The sequence below is a fragment of the Paramormyrops kingsleyae genome, chromosome 22, assembly GCF_048594095.1.
Source record: "Paramormyrops kingsleyae isolate MSU_618 chromosome 22, PKINGS_0.4, whole genome shotgun sequence".
NCBI classification, from domain to species: domain Eukaryota; kingdom Metazoa; phylum Chordata; class Actinopteri; order Osteoglossiformes; family Mormyridae; genus Paramormyrops; species Paramormyrops kingsleyae.
In genome coordinates this window covers 13,368,033-13,390,766 of record NC_132818.1, presented here as the reverse complement: position 1 = coordinate 13,390,766, position 22,734 = coordinate 13,368,033, and the positions used below count along the sequence as shown (strand labels likewise).

General features: G+C 47.5%; 1 protein-coding gene across 5 annotated transcripts; it reads right to left on the bottom strand.

Annotated features, from left to right (window-relative positions):
- Positions 1-70: 70 nt before the first annotated feature.
- On the bottom strand, positions 71-20,626 carry fbxl16 (F-box and leucine-rich repeat protein 16). Of its 5 annotated transcripts, XM_023821818.2 has the most exons (7): positions 19,608-19,729; positions 18,733-18,907; positions 10,142-10,795; positions 6,918-7,426; positions 6,741-6,825; positions 6,378-6,441; positions 71-4,750 (listed from the first exon to the last, which is right to left on the bottom strand). In XM_023821818.2, the coding sequence occupies exons 3-7, from the start codon at positions 10,787-10,789 to the stop codon at positions 4,602-4,604; spliced, it is 1,455 nt and encodes a 484-aa protein (XP_023677586.1). In that variant the 5' UTR covers positions 10,790-10,795; positions 18,733-18,907; positions 19,608-19,729; the 3' UTR covers positions 71-4,601. The 5 variants fall into 5 exon arrangements, with proteins under 5 accessions (XP_023677586.1, XP_072560695.1, XP_023677589.1 ...); XM_072704594.1 differs by lacking the exons at positions 18,733-18,907; positions 19,608-19,729 and adding an exon at positions 20,562-20,626; XM_023821821.2 differs by lacking the exons at positions 18,733-18,907; positions 19,608-19,729 and adding an exon at positions 17,577-17,596.
- Positions 20,627-22,734: the final 2,108 nt, after the last annotated feature.

The following is a 22,734-nucleotide window of genomic DNA, read 5'->3' as shown; positions in this document are numbered from 1 at the left end:
GGCAATTAAAGCTTGAGAGAAAATAAGGAAAAGTTATGTGTATCAGAACACAAAATAAAGAAAAACGCAAGAAGGCAGACTTGTTTTATTTACATCTTTTACTAAAATGGTGCTAACGGCAATCAGACCATTTGAAACCGACAATGCTTGTCTGACAAGGCACTGCAGCCATGGAATAATAAAATTAACAAACAGGGTTACTGTTAAATGAAGCTCATCACACTGCTATATTTACAGATAAGGGGAAAATAAGGGCCTCGTTAAAGCAAGACGGCTTGACTATTTTGGCGCTTTTCCACTGCCACCAAACCTTGACCCAGCCCTATCACGAACTCGCTTTTTTCCACCGTAAAGTACCCGACCGGCACCCGTGCTGAAAGCGTGCCCAACACCAGCTGGTTGCGTCATCACCATCTAATTGGCTGAAACGCACGGAGACAGCAGTGTTCTGCGCAAGTATTATTCGAAGAAAATAAACGGCGTAATGTACTATAGAACAGCTGAACGGAATTGATTCGTAAATCAAATTCACGCAAGCAAATTCTAATTCCGTTAGCTAGTATTTGATGTTACCATAACACGGCGATTCTTACAGATGTGCTAGAAAATTAGGAAATTAACACAGTAAAAAATGATGTACGCCGTGTGACTTCACTGTCGCTCTCCAAACCCAGCAACGCCTTTACCAAATCGACCCTTCTGCAGTGGAAAACCGAAGCGAGCTGGAACCCCGCTGTAGCTAGTCCGTCTTCGCGGTTCGACTGGGGTTCGGGTCGGTTCCTGTATGCCAGTGGAAAAGCATCATTAGACATTTTGTCAGCGTGCCAACAGAACTATTATAGACCTAACGTATAACCAGTTAACGGTTTGAGCATCCGTTGTGAAATAGCAGTAGACCTATATAACGTTTTTTCTGTTTATTTTTTATTTCTCCCCTGTGGATCTAACAGAAAACCCACAAACAGCCCAATTTCAAGTATTAGACCACATTTCTTTTATTATTAACTGCTCTTTATTAAGGTTCGTCTTGCTGCAATCAATTAAGTCCCTATCAGCTTCTACAGGATGAGAGGCTTCTGTAGACCTATTTGTTACATCTCGTTTTCTGTAAGGAGGTGAGACATGTAAACTATTTTTGTCACATACACAATTGAAGATGGCACTGGTAATGCCTGCCTGCTCATCTTGGAAGAAGTTTTCACACCTTCCACAACGAACCCGCAGGGGCAATTGTATTTAATGCTTTCTTATTCATCCCGTCATCATGGGGCTGCTTAAGCTGTGCTTTATACAAAACAGTGATTTCCCAGGTATTTTCTCACCACAAACCATTGAGTGCAAGTTCTTTCATTTTTAAAACTGTAATTTATTTGTTGTTGTTACCATAGACTATGATATTCTTAATGAACAAAATTCTGGAAATACAAGTCGGAACCGATACAGGTCCGTTAAGGTTATAACACTAAGGAACAACCCGATTTTGCAATTCTGCACTATTGAATTCTGCCGTTTCGTTACGAAAGGGATTTATTGAACTTCCCGTTAATACTGCCTTTTAATCGCCCTTTCCATATGCACAAAACAGCCATAACAGGTGCAACAAATTTATGTTGTGATAATTTAGTATTTTATCCCTGCACCGACAGGCTCACAAATATAGTAACAAGAGTTATTAAATGGCGCTGTCATTCCGCCCGTCCGTCACCGGCCCTACAGAGCATGATTTTAAAAGCGCAGCATACAGAATCCCATAATAGTTATAAAACCCGTGTCAATGTAAATGTCATTTTTTTCTTCACGTGTTAGCAATTTATATGCACCGTGTCTCCGTAAGAAATATTAACAGGTTCATGTAGCCTATATCCCCCGCACGAATGTATCTGGGTGGATAGCAAGTTTGCTGTTTGGGCTCCAGTTAAAGTCTCGATCCCAAGTCCAATTTTGCCCGCAGTGAATAGACCAGGAGGCAATAAATACCTGAAACACTGCTCATGCTGGCAAGCGTGCGGTTGTTCAGATTTGTCTCCAAAGCATGCGTGATTAAATGACTGTCTTGGTCTCCGTCCAAATCATTTAAACCACCTCCGGACCAACGGGCACAGCAGCTATTGCGATGCTGGTGCTGACTCAAAATCACGCCACCCGGTACTTAGTAAACTAGAAAAGCGGCCAGATCAGGCCGAGCCCGTCACGGACCACAGCTGTCGGCAGCTGTCCACCGCTGGCCCCTCTGCTCACGTGACCAGCTCCAGCTCCATCTGTTTCTCATCTGATAAGCGACCTGAGACAACGATATCTTCATAATGGACTCTGATCTGTTGAATAATCTATGGTCCTACTCAAAACACCCATATATATCATTGGCACCATAGCGACAGGCTTCGAGCATATCAGTTTTAAACCTCAGCATATAGTCTTCCAGCAAGACAACACCCGGGGCTTAATTAACACACCGAAATCTATGGGGCAACGTTACTGTGCTAAACTTACGCTTGTTGAAGCTGCTCTTGTACACGAAAGCACATTTCTGGACCTCAGCCAATAAACATATACATTTGTTCATAAATTAACTGAACAACCGCACTCCGACTCAATAACAAGTAAATAAAAAGAGGAACTAATTGCTTAAAATATAAGTGCCGAGACAGGTGTTTAGGTTAGCCAGGGTGATACTCAGTGTAAGCCGAGCTGTCACTTCAAAATGAGATCCATCGGGAGTTCTGCCTTTTTGTCCAACCACGGCGGTAATCGAAGGAAGGATTAGCCACACCAACACACTGGCAGCCTCTAACAGCCAAGTTATGAACCTATAACCACTGCCACCACAAGGGGGCGTTATGAACCCTTAATATATCCGTGGTCAAGAGATGCGTCTTTTACGCGATTCATAAATCAGTCAATAAATAAATAAATACATATTTGCAAGTTATAGCGATCTCTTTTCAAGAGTTAAAGCTGTACATTCAGAGCGGAAGTAGCTATGAGCTGTTTGAGAGTAACGGCATGTTTTTATTTGATATATAGTTTATTTCACAGCAGCTGTGTTTCAGACCTTATTAACCCTGAAGGAGGATTTTCTCCTGTGACTCTGTCACCGGCAGGCAAAGTTCAGAAGGATAATGTAAACGTGGCCCCCACTGAGCTCCTTGTCATGTGTAGGGAGAATCTGTCGTACTTGGCCTCTCATGTAACCCCCCCCACCCCATGCGATGGGGGGCATATAGAAAAAAACACAGCCCATGTCACAGAGGCAGAGGAATCTGGGCTGAAAGCTGGTGTCCCTGGAAATAAAGGGGCGACACAGGGAGGAATATGAAAGCGAAGGAGCAGAGACACCGGAGATCAACAGGGGGTAGAAACGACAGATAGGGAAAAAGGCAGATAAAAGGGAGGGGAAAAGGGCAGAAACAGGGGAAACAAATCAGGGGTAGTTACTGTCAGAGGACAGCAGGGAGAGCTGGAGTGGTCTAGGGTACAGAGGAAGCGGTGTTCAGGCACTCAGCAGGGGGGGGGGGGTGTCATCGCCAACCTCTGCGCTTGCGCCTCCTGCTGTTAACGAAGAGGAAGCCGGTCTGTGCACAACAGCAGCCTCATCATCCACCTGGGGCTGCTGCAGTGAGTGCTTCCTCCCTCTGCGGCCCTCCCCCCCGCCCCCCCCCCCACTGGGGGCGCTCACACGCTTAGCCTGGCCTCTGCCCTGCCACGTTGTCCAAGCCGCCATTTTACGCTGGTAACCGTACAAGTAAACACAGTGCATCGTAGGTAAGACTGGAACCATATCATGTTAAATGACGTCAAAATGAGCTTAAGAGAACATTAGAAAGATAATGGCGCAGAGATAACTGTATGTACAGGCCCTCATGACCATAAATAAGATCCAGTCAATAATCTGTCAATCCTGAAGCCCCCCCTCTGTCCGCCAAACTTCTGATAAAATCCTCCCCACATTCAGCACCCATATCTTGGCTCGGATTTCCTTTTCTTTCAAAAAAAAAAAGCAAGATTTCATGGCCATCTGGCTGGGTTCATCAAAAAAAGTAAATAAATAATTACATATAAAAAATAATGTTAAAAAATCTCCATGACGATGAGCAGGTTGGCGTGCAGCTTCGGTGCAGAATGGAGTCGCCTGTTAATTCGCTCTTCGAGTTCCGGTTTCCTTTCGCATTTTACAGTAAGGTATGGAAATGGGAAACGTCCGTGACCCCCCCCCCCCAACCCCCACATGATGATGTCACAGGAATCTCTAGGCACCATCTTCGCTGCGAAAAATGTTACAAAACCATAGGGTGGCGCCACACCGCAGCCAAGGTTCCGTTGCATTTGACCGGCGGCGTGCCCCGGTCGTCATGTGAGCGATGCGTTAATCCCTGCGCCCTGCACGCCGGTTCCCGAGTAGCGGCTCCCCTTCGGCGGGCCGCCCGGGGCTCTCCCTCGCGCCTTCGCCTCTGCCATCCACGCCGCCCTCTTCCTCGCTCCCCTCTCTCTCACATCCCTTTCAGGCTCTGGATGAAATAGGTTAGTCGGGGTTCGGTTTTTTTTTGCGGTGAAAGCTTTCCGGTGGGTGAGCGCGTGGCGCGCCCTGCCCCCCGCCCCCTCTGCTACTCGATGACCATGCAGCGCGGCAGGTGTTGGGAGAAGTACTTGAAGAGCTCGGCGGTGGCACCTGGGCAGTTGGTCAGCTCCAGCTCCTCCAGGTCCTGGAGCTGAATGAGGCCAGATAGTCCGGTGGTGGTCAGCAGGGGGCAGCCTAAGGCAGCGGAAAGAGCATAGACATACAGTGCATTCAGAAAGTAAAGTACTGTAAAAGGCTGTGAGGCCTTTTATAAATAGGTGTGTGCCTTTGCAAATCATGTCCAATCATGATATTTGATATTTCAGTTTTTCCATTTTAATAAATTTGCAAGAAATTCTGTAATTCTGTGTTTGTGCTGTCATTATGGGGTACTGAGTGTAGATTCATGAGGAACAAAAATGAATTTACATAATTTTTGCATAAAGCTACAACATGACAAATGGTTGAAAATTGAAAGGGGTCTGAATACTTTCTGAATGCACTGTCTATTATTTACAGTGCTCACAGAAAGTTTTGTTTAATCTTGTAAAAATGTTGCAAATTTATTTGTTTCAACACAAAAGTCCATTGACAAGCAATGTTTAACATATCTACACATATTCTCCACACAGACATTTTCTTGGTCACATTATACTAGGAGACACAAATAATATAGTATTATGCTATTACTTATCTATTAATTAACCACAAGCTAAGTGTTAGTTACAAACTGATGTCATGTTTGTTCATCATTAATGAATCATGGTGCAACTTGTAACCCAAGCAGTTACTATATCTGTTAATTCTGTAAACCTTTGTGAACTACTGAAGGAACGACTAAGGAACTAATAATAGATACTTCATTGATCCCTCAACTTGTTCTTTGTAGAGTAAGCTGTCCGTGAAGGGCAGCTAACCCACAGCGGTGCCCAGGGAGCTGGGGGTTAAGGACCTTGCTCAAGGACATGCTGAGGCTGGGTTTGAACCAGCGACCTTCTGAGTACAGACACACAGCCTTAGCCCACTGAGCCACACACTGCCCACAACCTGCATCTCCTACTGAAGGAACAAGTCATGAATAACAGAACTGACCTACCGATCATTTTTCATCGCTGAATCGTGACACATCATTTATCTCATTTAGCGACTATATTATTCATTTGTTCATTATTTGTATTTCAGTAGTAACTGAGTTACTACTGTCATCTCAATTTTCTTTTCATTAACTGTCAATTTTATTGACTGAACTAGTTACTAGCTACTAGTTGTTTTAAAAGTGATATATTTTTGGAAACAAATGAATGAAGTAAAATTCAGTTCTGTTTTTGGCATTTTTCTATTAATTGCAGTTGTAGTCCTTGACTCCCATAGGGATACTAAACACAAATGTTTGATGTTATGTTTTATGTTATGGTGTTACTAATTAAAAAGCACCCAATGAAACTACTCGTCAAGGAACTTTTTAAACTCAGAACAGCTCATTTAGAGCTATAATTTGGATTTTGATTTATTATTACTTGAAATGAACGTTTTACTTAATGCTACTAGTTTTAAAAGTGATATATTTTTGCAAACAAATGAATGAGGTCAAATGTTTTTGTTATAAAACCGATAAATCTGATATATTTTTACCGATTTAAGCAAACATGCCAAGACTTTTTTTGTGAGCATCATATGTTGGATTTTTGATTTTTCAAGAATAAATCTGGTAAAAAATTGTGGCAAGAAGCCAAAATGAGAAGCAGCCATAGTTTGGGAGGGACACCCCATGACCAGCGTCCGACTCCGGGGCCCGAATCCGGGGCCCGACTCCGGGTCTCACCTGCCAGGGACAGCAGCCGCAGGTTCCTCATGCCAAACAGGTGCTGCAGCCCAAAATCCTGCACCTGCGGGGGGGGGGGGGAGACGGAACGTCAGCGTGTCTGGGCCTAGTGGAGCCAGGAAGGAGTCGGGGATGGATTTAAGAAAGCAGCAGGATCAAACCAAAAGATGGGTGTGGGGATTTAGGAAAGGGTGGGATTGGGGATCCGGGTCGGGCCTGTGATGACAGAACCCAGTTTTAATTGACCGGTAAAAAGACACAAGGGACAGCGACTCGCCTGTCCTTGTCACCTGTCCCCACCGGGGATATGCGCACATCCCCCCACCTCCACCTAGACGGCCATGCAGTTACACCACAGCATACCTGGCAGCACCACCGCAGGTAGAGGCTACGTAAGGAGGACATCGTGGACAGGTACCCCAGGCCAGTGTCGGTGATCCGGACGCACCTGCGGGGAGGGGAACGCAGGGTCTGGGCAGGCCGTGATCCTCGAGTCGGGTTCGCGAGACCGCCCGGGTCCGGCCCGCGGGGGTGACTCACCGGTCCAGCACTAGCTCCTCCAGCCGATGCAGGTCGCATGCGATGAACTCCAGCGCCACGTCGGTGATGCGGGGGCACCAGGACAGGTCCAGGCTGCGCAGCTTGCGCAGGTTCTCGGCTACCAGCTCCACGCCGTCGTCGGTGATCTTGGAGCAGCCGGACAGGCTGAGCTCCGTCAGGTTGGGCAGGCTGTGCACCATGTTCACCACGCCGTGGTTGGTGATCTCCCAGCAGGAGTGCAGGCGCAGCGTGTGCGTGGCGGTGCCCTGCCTGGCGGTAAAGTAGGCCATGGCCGTGTCGGTCACGTGGTAGGCCTGCAGGCTTAACTCCGAGAGGTTGGGCAGCAGCTGCGAGACGGCGGCCACGGCATCATCCGCCACGTTGATGCAGTCGCTGACGCTCAGGGAGGTGAGGCGTGCGTTCAGGCTGGACCAGAGGCCTGCCTCCGTGAAGTCGTTACAGCCCGACAGCTCCAGGTGCCTCAGACCCTGCATCTGCTCCAGCATCACCTGAACGGGGCGCCAGGGTCACATAACTGCTCACCAGAAAAGCTGGAAACAAGCAAGCTTTGTCGCACCAAGCAGACAGGCATTTAGCAGAAGCTAACAAACACCAGCTACTCCACGGGCCACAGCCTGACCCCCCCAGGCAGCAGCAGTATTTATCACCATTCAAAACAAGGCCACAGACAGTCACTAAACTAAGTGTTAAATAAACATGTTCCTTATTTAGGAGATACTGAAGCAGCATGTTCTGCTAACACAGAGTTGCCAACTCTCACCCATCTGCCGTGACACGCTTTCACACTCTCACGCTCATGCAAGAAATCTTACGGCAAATCTATATTATTCCATTATAAACCTAAAATTAGCTACATCAAAAGCGTTGGGGGTAGTTTGCAAGCCCTCCAGACGATTTATAAGGTAATAAAACTGCTACGTACATGTTAATGAGTGTGAAGACTTGGTCTCGAATTGAAAATCTCACGCCAGCCAGCCGACTAAAGTTTGCAGCTCTGTGGTAACCAGCTAGGTAGCTACAATCATCTGACTCTACTCGCTAGCCGAGGTTAACGTTACACGTGAACATGAAATGATCCTATCCCAGCGGCACCATGAAAAGAACAGAAATGAAAGATTGGAATTCACCAACATGACACCTGATGAGGATGCAGTAAATTTACCAAAGAGATGGTGTGGGGGGGCTAAAATGACTTTTCAATTGACGCTTCGGACCCATGGATACAGGAGGTCAGGAGGAATGTAGCTCAGAGCCCCATGGTGGGTGGGGCTATGACACAACACCCATCAGTGACCTCATTCCTAACGTGGGCCTATTGCCAGACAATGTGAGGTCGCAGCCTTGCCTCAAAAGTAAGAAAAATCCTGCTTTTAATCCAGCATAACTGAGGCCCTTTACTTCGGCTGATACCAGCAAGCACTCAGTCGGTTCCCCTTCCAGCACCATGGCCTGAAACATGTTTCTGACAGACCGCTTTCCGGTTGATTCTCCTTCGGCATGATGCGGTTTGTCCTCACGCAGCTTCGGAAAAACGGTCCGGGGGAAATTCGGCATCGTGACCTGGCTGAGAGGCTCGCCGATTATTTATGAGGGTATATTTCACTGCAGGAATCAGGAATCTCTGTCCTTAAGCAAAAGAAATGACCCTCAAAACTCAGGAAATCTCCGTCCCCCCATGACTGCGTGGATTTATTCTCGTCATATACAGACAGCGGCATTTTCTGGGGCTGTTTTTCCAAACTCCTGAAATGACCTCGTTTGTTTTATTTGCTGTCAAGGGCGGAGCCTAGATATGATTAACCTCTAGTGACAATGTCATCAGAAAAAAATTAAATTAAATTAAAATTGAAATTATAAAAAAAAAACTTAATTACAGAAGCTTGTATATCAATGCATCACATTATATAAAGCAAATTACTGGAAATACCGTGCATTTATCTTATGGTATATTTTAATTGTATTTGATTAACTGACTTTAAAAAACTAATAAGTGATAAAATCACCTTTGCAGCGTAATTATATTAGATTTGATGTTTTGTTAAATTACGGAACTGTATCTATAATTTAACTTACAAAAGAAGACCATGATTAACAGTGTAAATCAACATGATTTAATATGCATGTTTAATTTTGAGTCATGTTGGGTCATCACTGTTCTCATGAACATTTGGGATATTAAAAAGAGAAGCTGCTTGTGTCCTGGTTGGTTATTTAAATACTAAGCACTTGCAGAGGAGGTGGGTCCAAGCAACAAGAGGAGGTGGGACCAACCAATCAGGTGTCTCGGTCCCGCCTCCTCTAGTTGCTTGGACTCATCTCCTCTATAATCTGATTGGTTATGTCTGTGAACCAATCAGTTTTCCTTCTGCCCTCAGAACAGTTTTGTGTATGTAAAACTCCCATTAGGGTTAACATGCTGGAACATAGAATGTTCATGTAGATTAATGGACCTAATACAGATCCTTGAGGTACCTGAAGGGTTGTCACGCTGCTGCTGTATATTCATAGTGTAAAAGACCTGTTTTGGAAGCTGAGGAGAAACACTTTGGCAGCTGATGTACATCCCAAAGCATAGGAAATAACTGTGTCTATGCCACGGGAAACTGAAAGAGATCACACAGCTCCCAGTCTTGTTTGGTCAAAGGCCTAAAAAAGGCTTGATCCAAAAAATGTCAGCTTTTCAGCAAATTAAAAGTCTGGCTATTTGATTTACGGTTACGGTCACTGCCATGCCCTCAAGTTATTATCCAGTTCAAACACATGGGTGAACCTGCTAGCATCACAAGGTAACACAGCTTTATGTGAAACTGTGCCTCTTGCTATGAGTAGTTAAGGCAAGTCCAGAGAAGCCCATCTCAGTTTGAGGGTAGAAGGACACTCTGACACAAGCCTTCTTAGCACAGCATCAAAGGTCCCAAATATTGGTATCTATTAGCAATATTAGCATTTTTATTGGTAGTAGATGTCATAGCATCAGGCATTAGCTTTAACATCTTAGGATGTTACGCTAAACATGTCTCCGATCCCTTTATGTGTCTCGTACAGGAACTGGTAGGGTAGAATAACCAAAACAGAATGGTAAGACCATCCGGCACATGACAGAGATGAGGCCTACTTTGCTCACAACCGACACATGGAGTAAATCTTGACAAATATGGCAGACCTTCAGGAGGGGTCTCTAAAAGACACCATCAGACAGTTACCTCCAGCCCTGCGTCTGTGATGGTGGACCTCTTGAGGCTGACAGACCTGACGCCCTTCTTGGACAGCGGGTAGTTGTCAATGAACTCGCAAATATCCAGGTCTGAGACGCCAACCAGGCAGAAGGCCTGAAACCCGCGCAGGGCAAATGTCTGCAGGTTGATGAACTCCTTATCGCCCCCTGGCAGCTGGTTGTAGAGCTCCTTGGTGTGAAGCACAGGCGTAACCCCCTCCCAGAACTTCGGCTGGTACAGAACCTTGCGCCAGGTTTTGCACACTTGGGCCAGAATGCACTTCTCGGCTGTGGTGAAGTACCACAACAGCCGGTCCAGAACTTTCTCATCCAGCGCCAGCTGCCACTCCTGGGGGGTGGGTCTGGGGAACTTGCGGAGCTGGTGGGGGTGCTCCGAAAGGTCCGGTCCCAGCAAGGAGGCTGCCATCGGTGGGGCCTCCATGCGGTAGGGCAGACTGGGTGGGGGCAGGATGGTGGGTGCTGCAGAGGAGGACTGGCACAGGCGGTTCTTGGCTGCAGGGGTACCCTTGGTGATGCTAGCAGAGCCCAGGCCGTTGGGCTGGGGGGGCAGTTTGACCATGCCGTTCCTTGTGACACAGGCAGATTTGAGCTCACTGGGGGTGGACATGTTCAGCATCTGGAACTGCAGGGGGGCAGAAAGAACATCCCTGTTAGTGACAGGAATCAAGCTTAACATTGTTACACAATAATAAAAACAATAATCAATTATCATTAGCATTATTAGCCCAGAAGCACAATTTACAGGAACTGCAGTCCAAATACTCAGTTAATTACAAGGCGAGTTAAGCATTATGTTCAGGTGATAAGTTTCACACTACTAAGCGAACTGGTCCAGCTTATAAGCACGCTAACGCTGCAGTGGCACGGAGATCCATCCTCTCTGAATCTCAAAAGGTTTGTAATTTCAGTTTCATTTTACCAGATTGCAATTCATAATTTTCTCCACGCGGTGGCAGCACACATGAGCAAAAAAAAAAACAGCCATTATAAAATTAATCGGAAGAGGTATGTTCATTTTCTCGTGAAAGAATCGCAAGGGTGTGACGTTCGTTGTAACCGAATACATAATTCGAATAATGTATTATTTGAGGTACACAACTCATGTTACAGTTACTGATCTTAATGTATTTCTTTATATAATCAGCTGATTTCTGATGACTTTTCATCGATCACATTATGACTTTTCAAAAACCTGAACATCTTCAAATCTTGTTTTGCTGTTTAAAGAGCGACAGTCCTGGATGCTTTTGGGCGTAGTCATTATGATCAGCCTGTTCCATTTCATTTTCCTACCAAATGACTTGGACATTTAATTAAATGAAGATCTGTATGTCATGCATCTGTCTCACTGCTACCAAAAAAACTACCATTACCTTCCTTCCATCCATCCATCCATCCATCCATCCATCTTCCAATAGTTTATCCTGGACAGGGTATTGGGCATGACAAGCACTACATAATATCCAGCTGAACTACTCATGGTTCAGTACTTCTTTAGTTTCAAGTACTCCCCAATGAAAAGCACAAACCTTGTATAACTAAACCAAAGTCCACTCTGGTCATAACCAGCCTTTGCATTGCTGTTGCCAAGGTAACAGAATTCTGAAGCGGCACCGTGGTGCTGGGAAGGTTTGGCCCGGTCTGCTAAACAGATACCAGCCTGGAAATGCCAAATCTCTGGGAAAAGATTTAGTGTCCCTTCAGTCTGGACACTGGTGTCACATCCACTGTCATCCTGTCTGATTCTGGTACAGAGCGCAAACAACACAAAATGGTAATCTGTAACAAGGTGATCCATTTTCCATTCCCCCTTGTCCTACGCAGGATCATCGAGGGTCTGGAGCGTATCCTGGAAGGTATGGGCACAGGGCAGCGAAGAACCCAGGACAGGGTGTCAGTCCAATGCAGACACATATATCTTTCAATATAAACTAAATTTAGATCATGTTAAATTAAAGGGAGTCAAGAAATCAGGGCCGTTTTTTCATAATAGAGAGTTTAGTGAAGAAATGCGTTTCAACCAAAGAACATCAAGGAGCATCCTTTATGTTTATGTAGCTGGATTTTGAAGTTATTCCCTTCTAATGAACAAGCATCTTTTTCACACTGCACAGTTAATAACAATAAGTTGCATCCTCCAAAAACCCTGCCAGTGTCTCGCCCCTTACAGGCGTTCTGTTCTTTAGACGTCAGCCATCCTTCGGCACTTTCAAGATCAACTGTCAGGCGCTGGTACGTCCTGCAGGGAAGCAAAACTCGGCTCCTCTCGCTCCGTATCACCCACCCTCTCTCGTCTCCTGGCAACCCGTGCTCGGCCACCGCGTCATTTCCACCGGAGGGCGCCGCGTGACATTATGACACGCTCCACTGGCTTGCGAGGCCAAAGTGAAAGTCACAAAGTGTGGCTTTATTTACCAGGACAGAACAAACAGCACCGCAGAGTAGCTCATAAACAAACAATCCCGATCGCTCAAACGTGCGAAATGCGCTTGTTTTTAGTGCTGGTACACTGCTAGCACACTGAGGTTTATTCATAGGATTGTACATGACTCCTGTCTAGCGTAATTGTAGCTGTCTCTGTAAACGAAGCTTCGCAAATGTGAGAGATTCACATAACGGCAGACAACAAGACCCTACATCCCCACGAAAAAACGGCCACGGACGCACAGATGTGACAGGTCACATATTTCCCTCACACGCACTTGCGTGTCTGCTGGTAAAGGTATAAATCACCTCGCTAGAGATGCTGACAGGCCCCGATAAACGAGCACAACCGCTTCAGAGAAGCAGAAGTTCAGTGCATCAAACATCCCACACGCTGAACGCATTAGCTTTTAGAGGTAGGAAAATGCACCGGGAGAAATACTCCAACGCCCCCGCGAGTGAAAACGCACCACAGCGCAAACCCACGGTCCTGCTGCGTTATTCCGCCCACGAGAGACGGCGCGCGGATAAACCGTGAGACGCAGAGATTAACGAGCGAACAGAAACGCGTGGTGGTGAGGGGGGGGGGGTTGGGGGTGTCTGCGCTATTAGAAAAAGCCGCCCCTCGACTTCATGCTGCCCCGATGATGTGTTATTGATCATTCCATTTAATGATCCCAATCCCAGTCATCTGTTCCCAATCCCAGTCATCTGTAAAGCCTGCCTTCCCAGGTCACCAGGGCCACATGCTCATCAGTCATTTTATGGGTCAGTCTGTCACCGCGGTAACAGATCTCATTTTCATGGGGGGACATTAGTCTGGACTGGAAATCTGCATATTGTTTTTACTCCAGCTGCATTCTGTCCTCACAGGGCATCAGGCACCTACCATACACACAGTCATCACTGACTCGCACGACGCCTGGCAGAGGGGGTATCGATCTGGGACACGATTACATTCCCAGGAGTGGTGGGGGGGGTGTGTGTGGGGGCGGGGGGAGATTACAGTTTTCTCTCTTTTTGTATTCCATTACTATAGCAGATGCTTTTATTCAACGTGACATATGAGTAAGAAGGTCAGACAGTCCCCGGAGCGGCTGGGGTTAAGGCCCCTACTCAGGGGCACCATGGTGGAATTACTCTGGCAACCCTGGGATTGGAACCGACAACCTTCCAATCACAGGCACACCTTTCACCCCTGTTATGGAGGGGGTCGATTACACTGTCCCAGTAACTAATTCTATATTAGTTACTGGTGCTTCAAGTGGTTTGAAGCACCTTTGTATGGAAAGGAGGTACAAAAAATTTATGGAATGAACTGGAACTTTTTTTTTGTTTTTAATCGATATAAATGACTGAATCTCGTTTTGTAGCAAGGGATGTGCTTTAGCTTAAAAAAAATGTTCTCACAACTAGATAAAAGAGAGGAATGATTTGTGGTCAGCGACGTTATGATGTGAAGGTCAGCTGAATGCTTGATTATCCTCCTGCCCAACTAGCTGGAAAATGAGTAGAAAATGTGTCTGGGTTAGGGGCTGGTTGCTATGCGACTCATGGCGACCGAACCATTACATGACTAAAGCAAATATTGACCCGTCAAACTGAAACCGAGATCCAGCTCTGGGAATTTTATGGTGCAACCTTGTTAAATGAAGGCAATCATTCAGGCTGTGATGCAGAGACCCAGTGGCCTCACACCGCCAGGGTTGTGGGTTCAAATCCTACCTACACTCTGCATATTGAGTTTGCATGATCTCCTTGTGTCACGCAGGTTTCTAGGTTTTAGGCTGCAATCCCAACACATGCATTTAGGCTAAGTGTCAATTCTGAAATGTCCGTAGTGTATGTATGAGCCCTGTGATGGATGGAATCCCACCCAGGGTGTCCCTTGCCTCCCTCATACCTCGTGCTGCTTGGGATAAGCCCCAGGTCCCCCTCTAAGGCTGTCTAGGATAAACGTTCGGAAGATTTATCCTGTGACTCTCTGTGACACAGTCTGGGAACATAACTTTAACGGTTGTTTTGTCAACAACGGAAATTTTCGATAAAGTGCCCATGAGCAGATGAAAAACACAATCGCACCTGCAAATTCATGAGTTTCCAATGCATATTCATCACTTCGGAAAAAAAAAACGTGTATAGTACAAGCTTCTGCTGATGTTTTTGCCCGAAGAGACTTACAGTATGGATGACGAGTCAACAGTTGCAGTAACAGAACTTGGAGATGCGCTGTTAGATCCTGGAGATACTATGCGGTTATGTACTCAACCTAGCAAAGAAAAGGGTAATAAATGTGTCCAAAACAGATTAAACATTAAAGTAGCATTTTAATGCCAAGGAGTAACATTTATTTGTGAGCTAGGAATAACCAGCCAATCAGAGGGATGGTGATGGTTCATGTCTGATGCAGGTCTCCTCAGATGGGTATAACACACGACATGACATCATGCCATGTCAAACCTGAGATGGGGAAGGGACACCAGGAGCATGCGGAGTGTATGCCCCCCCGGCTGGACTTTAGCACCCACACCTGAACTGTTCCGGCATGATGTCGTAACCATGTTTCCCTGGTTACAACTATAGAAGACCAACCACACACCATCCAGACCATCCAATGTGACATTTACTGATCAACCAAAGCTAAGATTCACATTATTCCAGTTTTCAATTTCCTCTCGACTTCCTGAAGTTCAGGAACCACCAGCTGACCATCTATCCATCTTCATATGATAACTGTCTGTAATAACTGCTTACTAAGCATGTGTGATAGGAACCTGTCCTGGGAAATTTAGCCATTTTAAGTCTTAAAGACCATCTTCAATCCATCATCCATCCATCTTATAACCACTTATCCTGGTCAGGGTTAGAAATGACCCAGCATTGGCTGCCGGATGATTAAGGTTCTCCAGCTTTCACTTTTCACTTTCAGCAGCTGGAACTGAGCAGTGTGACAGACGTTTGAGTCAGCATGTTTCTGCGAACTGACCTGAGATCAGTTTAGGGGCACCGGCCCGTCACTAGTCTCACATTCACTGGGTCACTTTTGTTTAGTTTAAGTGGTGCATAAGTCTTATAAATAAGTCACCACCTCACATCCATGTGACACAGGGAGAAATTCAAACTCCACACACGCTGAGCAGGATTTAGACCCACAGCCCGTGCAGTGACAGTGCTTACCCACTGAGCCACCATGCAGCCCATGCAGTGACAGTGCTTACCCACTGAGCCACCATGCAGCCCATGCAGTGACAGTGCTTACCCACTGAGCCACCATGCAGCCCGTGCAGTGACAGTGCTTACCCACTGAGCCACCATGCAGCCCATGCAGTGACAGTGCTTACCCACTGAGCCACCATGCAGCCCATGCAGTGACAGTGCTACCCACTGAGCCACCATGCAGCCCATGCATAAGACTGGGCATGATAAAAGCTGCTGGATGGGCCACAGATCCTGAAGCTGCTGAATGGACCACAGATCCTGATGCCATTGAATGGACAACAGATCCTGAAGCTGCTGAATGGGCACAGATCCTGAAGCTGCTGAATGGGCCACAGATCCTGAAGCTGCTGAATGGGCCACAGATCCTGAAGCTGCTGAATGGGCCACAGATCCTGATGCCATTGAATGGACCACAGATCCTGAAGCTACAGAATGGGCCACAGATCCTGATGCCATTGAATGGACCACAGATCCTGAAGCTGCTGAATGGGCACAGATCCTGAAGCTGCTGAATGGGCCACAGATCCTGATGCCATTGAATGGACCACAGATCCTGAAGCTGCTGAATGGGCCACAGATCCTGAAGCTGCTGCATGGGCCACAGATCCTGAAACTGTGGGATGGGCCACAGATCCTGAAGCTGCTGAATGGGCCACAGATCCTGAAGCTTCTGAATCGACCACAGATCCTGAAGCTGCTGCATGGGCCACAGATCCTGAAACTGTAGGATGGGCCACAGATCCTGAAACTGTAGGATGGGCCACAGATCCTGAAGCTGCTGCATGGGCCACAGATCCTGAAACTGTAGGATGGGCCACAGATCCTGAAACTGTGGGATGGGCCACAGATCCTGAACCTGCTGAATGGACCACAGATCCTGAAGCTGCTGCATGGGCCACAGATCCTGAAACTGTAGGATGGGCCACAGATCCTGAAGCTGCTGAATGGACCACAGATCCTGAAGCTGCTGCATGGGCCACAGCCTGCCTTTTTCTCCCCCCACCCCCCCGCCCAGAAGGGGCCTGTAGGAGTGACACCCCGTTCCCCACAGCATGAAAACACACAGGGGAACAAAGGAGCGACAGAGCTCACCAAGCCATGACGCCCAGGGGAGAGCCAGATGTTTAGGAACAATCAGCATTATACTGGAGGGGGCGGAATCAGACTCCATGAAGCAGGCCCACACAGCACTAGAGTGACAGAGATGACCTGTGACACCACATCATCCTCAGCATCCAGCAGACAATGATTTCTATGGGTCTCACAATCACACTTAGATGATGACTAACTCCAAGCTTCTGTGTTTGGGCTCACTAGCCGTGCAGAATGAGTCAAATTCATCTTGCAGATTCTCTGATTCACTAGGGAAGCTGCTATTGGCCGGTTCTGTGGTCATGTGATCTACCGGGTTCGTGATGTAATTCATCAAACCATGAAAGCTTGATTCATCAGGTATACCAGTGATCCCCACAGACTAAACCAACTGAACAAACTATACTATTACCACAATTCAGATGACAGAAGAAATAATCCCACATAGAGACCAACAACAACTGTTTCCTTAAATTGTGGATACTGTTATTGTTATTAATTGGTAAAATGTAAATGCTGTAAATGCTTTAGAATTACAGTTCCAGTTAAAAAAAAAAAGTCATTAATCATTAATTGCGTTATGAAATGGTGGTAATTTACAAAGTGCCATTTTGTCAGCCATTCAGGTGTGGGCTGCGGCTGACACCTCATCTGTCACATGTCATCACCTAGATCTCCTTCCCACGCACGCTCGGCTCTCACGGTAATTTGTCTCCTTAAGATCCGAAAGCGCAGCACTCCCGTGTTTCCCCGAAGCTGCTGAACAGCTGGGGATAGAATTATCCCGGGACAGTCGATGCGTCTCGTGGGCGTTGGAGGGAGGGAATCCTCGCGCACCTCGGCCGGGGTCAGGAGCGACTCCCACCACCATCCGATAACAGGATGATCAGAAACATTTTGTTTAGTGTTATATATGCTGGGCGGCGCAGGGAGTGGCAATGATGCCGCCAGAATTCCTCTGAAGTCCAGTGTGATCAAAGAAACGTGGGATGAACATGTTCTGGGATCGCTGGTATTTGCTAAGGTTCCCATGAGTTCAGCCCAAAATCCAGCGTCAATAGCCTACTTAGAATAAAGGAAGAATCTGTCCCATCACTTTTAAATCGACGCAATGCCATATTTTCCCTGTTTAAACCTTAAGCAATTACATATGTCTTGTTCAGCAGTGTTTACAAACAAAACAACCGTTGCATTCAAGCCGGGCTCGTTGTAAAATAGCAATGCGGCATGTTCGACGTTCCACGCCGAATGTATAAGAAAGGTTACATCATTGGCGCTAAGCAGATGGCCACGTAATATATGCATTATTACAGACGTCGTTATCTCGTATACGGATTATTGCAGGGAAATATGCTCGGCATGCGGGCGACAGGGTGGCCTCACGCCGTCAGGGTTAAGGGTTCGAGTCCCGTCACCGCTCTGTATATCTGGAGTTTTCATGACATTCAATGGTTTCATTCCGCAGACACACGTAAGACTAAACTGCCCATAGTATATGATTGTGCACGCATGTGTCCTGCGTTGGACTGGCATCCCGTCCAGGCTGTACTCCGCCTTTTGCCATTTTCTGCTTGGGAAAGGCTCCAAGACCCCCTGCGACCTTGCTCAAGATAGGCGGATGTTGTATGGGTTGAATACACTGCAAAGCCGTACCAAAAGCCAGCTACGATCTCGTCGGATCGGTGATTCCTGTTTTCCCCGTTTCTCACACACATCTCGTTATGCCACCGATCCCCCTGTAAAACCGATCATCTATAAAGCTGATCGGTTATACGGACGCCGCTCAGTTGGGCATGCGTTTAAAGAGAGGGAGGGACGCCTTACCTTTTTATTTGCGCCGTCTTTGCGTGTGTTAATCCATGATGGGCTCGATCGATCAGCCAGGTCCGATCACGTTTCCAATAACGCAAAAGCGCCAGCAAATAAATAATAAAAAAAGGGATTCAGCCCGTTATTTCCCCCCGGCACCGGGTGGCTGCGGAGCGGCGTATCCTGCCAACTGTGAAGGGAAAATGGGCGTTTATGTATAAGATGTCGGATACAGCACGGAAAACGGGCTGGAAATAACGGGAGTGCGCCTCGGTCTCATTGAATGGTGCGCCGCACAAAGCTCGCCTCCTCCCCGCACTCACAGGCTCACTAACGGAGCGAAGCCACTTAAAGAGATACGAGCATTAATATTAATAATGCATGCCTGTAGGCTGTTAAGCATCGAGTTGCAATCTTTTTTAAAGCACAAAACAGCCGGGCCCCAGCATTATATAATCCAATATCCACTTCTCTTACGCATCTCTTTTTATAACGCCGCCACAGATGAGAACAAACAATTATAGTCACCCCTGTTTATCTTATCGACACAAACATCACGTTGCTTTTTATACATGCTCCATACAACGGAGGCGCTGTGCTTTCCCTAAGGAATGTCCCCCACAACGTTATACAAGCGGCGTTTTACAGGTAAACGAGATTTCAAATAGCATTGCTATTTTAGAAGATTGGTGGGCTCGTGTATGTTTATAAGGGGCTTTACATTTATGACAATTGACTCTAACTCAAACGTTTCGGCTCTATTTGTTTATTCGTTGTAATTGAACCGCGTTCATACGGCCGATCCGCTGAGCAAAACGTCCGAATGAAAACCGGGAAATCCAAGGCATGCGATGAGCCACTCCGACGCAATGGTTTGCACGTTGACGTACTTTGGAGCAAAAGATGAAGAAGGAGGTGACACACTTGTCATGACCGTTGATCACTTCAAACCGGAGCCGATAGACGGGCGCCTGTACCCGGGTGCCCGCGCTGCCTCTGCCGGCGGTGCGCTGCGCAACGAGGCGGGAGGGGGGAGGACTTTCTATTTATAACCACGCAGTCTGTTCCCTCTCCTCCCCCATCCTCATCGGGCGAGGCAGCACAACACTGAGAAATCCTATACGCCTATTAGGATCACGCTCTCAGTCCTGCTGCATAAATAATGAAAAAGATTTTTTTGAGGGAAGAAGAACTGCACTTTGTCAATTATTCATAATGGACCGGGACCGTTTGTGTGTTGGGGAGGATGGTAGCATTTCTCAATTATTACTCCCATTAGTTTAACGACGTCCTTTGTGTGTACGCGTGTAGAGACACGTCTCCGTAAGTGGGGGATCCCCATATCAAGCGAATGAGGGCGCTTTAATCAAAATGGCGCAGTGTTGTACCTCATTCACAAAAGCACGTGAAGCCCGCATCTGCATCGACATATGCAGGCCCATAGCCAGCTATACCGATAGATCTCCCTCGGTAGAGTTTGCCTACTGGGGAAACGGGGACACCCCTCTGGGTGGATTCCGCCGACCAGTAGGATGCACTAAATTTGAAGGAGGGTTCAAACTCGTAACCAAACGCCTGATCAGTAACAAACACGCCTGGGAGGTGGGCAGTTCAGACCTTTTATTCTACCGCGTGGTTACCAACCTGTTTATATGAGGCTCACGAGTTGTTGAGAATATTATTCAGACCCAGTTTTAAATCTAGATCACAGAAGCTTTGTCACGGGACCCTGTAAGTGACTTTTCCGGTGATCACCTTAAACCTTGTACCGCTGTGTGTTGCTGGAATAGGTGAGAGCAACAGCGCCCTCCACAGGACACCAAGTTAAACCAGGAGAATTATACCTTCTCACCCGGATGACACCACACAGGGACTGACGGCTTCTCCAGCAGCACAGAACCGTGATGCCCGGAAGGACAAGGGTCTCCATCACCTTGGAAGATCCGGTCCAAATCAGGGGCAAGGAACCATGCTACGGCGTGATGTTACTCCCAAGTGACACAGCAGCACATCCGCCCACGAGCCAATCAGCTCCCCTCCACAAGCACCCGCCGAATCGCCAATGACTCAGCCCCAGCTGTTTCCATGGAGACAAGCCTCCTTTGCAATGGGTGTCTCGTGGTAACTCTGTCTGGTTGCCAAGTAACTGTGTATATGGAATGTGTGTGTGGTGGCCCAGCTCAGGCCCAGGGGTACCGTCAGACCCGCCAACGGGGGCCCTGACTAACGACCCGTTTGGCACACTCCCCACCGCTCCAGTGCCCACGATGCTCTTTTAAGATAATTAATTAGGAGATGAGTCCTCGGGAGGGGCGTCATTTGATTAGTTGCAATTTTGATGAGGGTGGAGGACAGCAGTGAGAACCACCCCCAGCAGGTCATTTAATAGGGAAACATCAGCAGACCCATTGGACAGGGAGGACAGACATCTCTAATGTGATGCTTTGTTGCCATCTGTGTCTGCCGTGGGTGGGGGTGGGGGTGGGCATTTCCATGTGGCTGCAGATAACGCACACATCTCAAAATGGTGTCTCGGTCACCCCAGGGAGCTGCGTTCCCAGACACCCGCCCCCACCCTGTCTGTGACCTGTGTGACCCCCCCCAACACTGTCAAAGAGCTCTCTGTGCATATGTCCCCTCTGCAGTCATGTGACCCACGCCTGCCCCAGATTGCTGGTTGAGGAGGCAGACACCCCTCCAAACAGCCCAACAGACATGGCCGATCGCACATATACACAAACTCACACAGCACTGGTTGGACATACATACACACGCCATCAGCAACTTAGGCCACATCCACACAAAGACAGGAGCCGCACAGTCATCCGGGGGCAGCTGAAGCCGATGAAGGCAGAACCCCTTCACTCTTCATCTCACTCTCACCCCCTCCTCGCCAACCCCCTCCTTTGGCTTTTCATTCATACCGACCACGAAGCCCCACCTCTCCCCCAATCTCTCCACCAATGGCAGCAGTCAGAGTCTGCAGTGTCCCGCCCCTGACCCTTCCACCAATGGTAGGGGCACCCTCTCCACTTGCCTGACGTCAGCACTGACGCACGCAGGCCTGGAGTGGACTGCAGATCAAAGGCGCCCCTGAGCGCGCCATAAGGGGGTATTTTTAGCTGGAAGAGGTTAGAGAGGCTGGGGGGAGGTGGTGCTGCTTGGGGGGGGGGGGGGTTGGGGGGTGGTGGTGGTGGTCTTTGTCTGCCCCTTCAGGGAGCATGTGAGCTTTTGTTGACAGTCACCCCCTCCCCCCCACACCAAAGCACTGCACTCCTGCAGGCTCTCTCTAGATGCCCCCTCATCTGCCCCCCCCCCTCCAGGGTTCCTCCTTACCATGTAGCCCAGTTTCCCAATGGGGGGGGGGGGGTGTTCCTAGTTATCCATAGGTTTTGATGTAACAGAAAACAAAGGGCTCCGGTGGAAGGCTGCAGTGATGAAAGCGCACAGAAAGAAGGGGACCCACCCAACTTGGACCTTGGTGGGTGGGGCTTCCTGGGTGAGCAGGGCTTGCTGGATGGGCGCCAGCACCAGAATCACCCATCCTCTGCACAGACAGACAGAACTGTCACACGGCTGAAATGAGCGTGACTGTGAGCATCACTCACAGATGTGAGTCTCCTTCACGGATCCCATCACAGGCTCCTTCACTGGTTCCCTGAGGAACATGGCTGCCAGTCAACCTCCACTCAAATCCTGCCTGCACAAAGGGAACTGAAAATAAAGTTTTACTGTACTGTTACTGAAACTAAGACTCTTTCTAAAATATGATGGTTTAAAGGAGATGATGGTCTAAAATGATAAGATACTTAATTTGTTGCCCACAATCCATGCACACTTGACACCATATTATGATATGAACATCATCCAGATCTTTGATGTTCATATATCTTTAACTGGCTCACCATATTTGTGTTTTCAAATTCAACAATGCATTAAGATTTTGACCACATGAAGTAAAGTGGACAGGACGCCCCCTTGCAGGACTTCACCTATTTTAATTCCGCGTGACTAAAA

What these genes read in the sequence shown, in the direction of transcription:
- fbxl16 (XM_072704593.1), bottom strand. Translation starts at nt 15,962, where the DNA reads ATGGGCTGCATGGTGGCTCAGTGG. An exon ending in GAGGAGCTAGTGCTGGACCG is followed by an intron (nt 6,826 to 6,917) that starts GTGAGTCACCCC and finishes CCCTCCCCGCAG; the next exon opens with GTGCGTCCGGATCACCGACA. An exon ending in ACCTGCGGTGGTGCTGCCAG is followed by an intron (nt 6,442 to 6,740) that starts GTATGCTGTGGT and finishes CCCCCCCCGCAG; the next exon opens with GTGCAGGATTTTGGGCTGCA.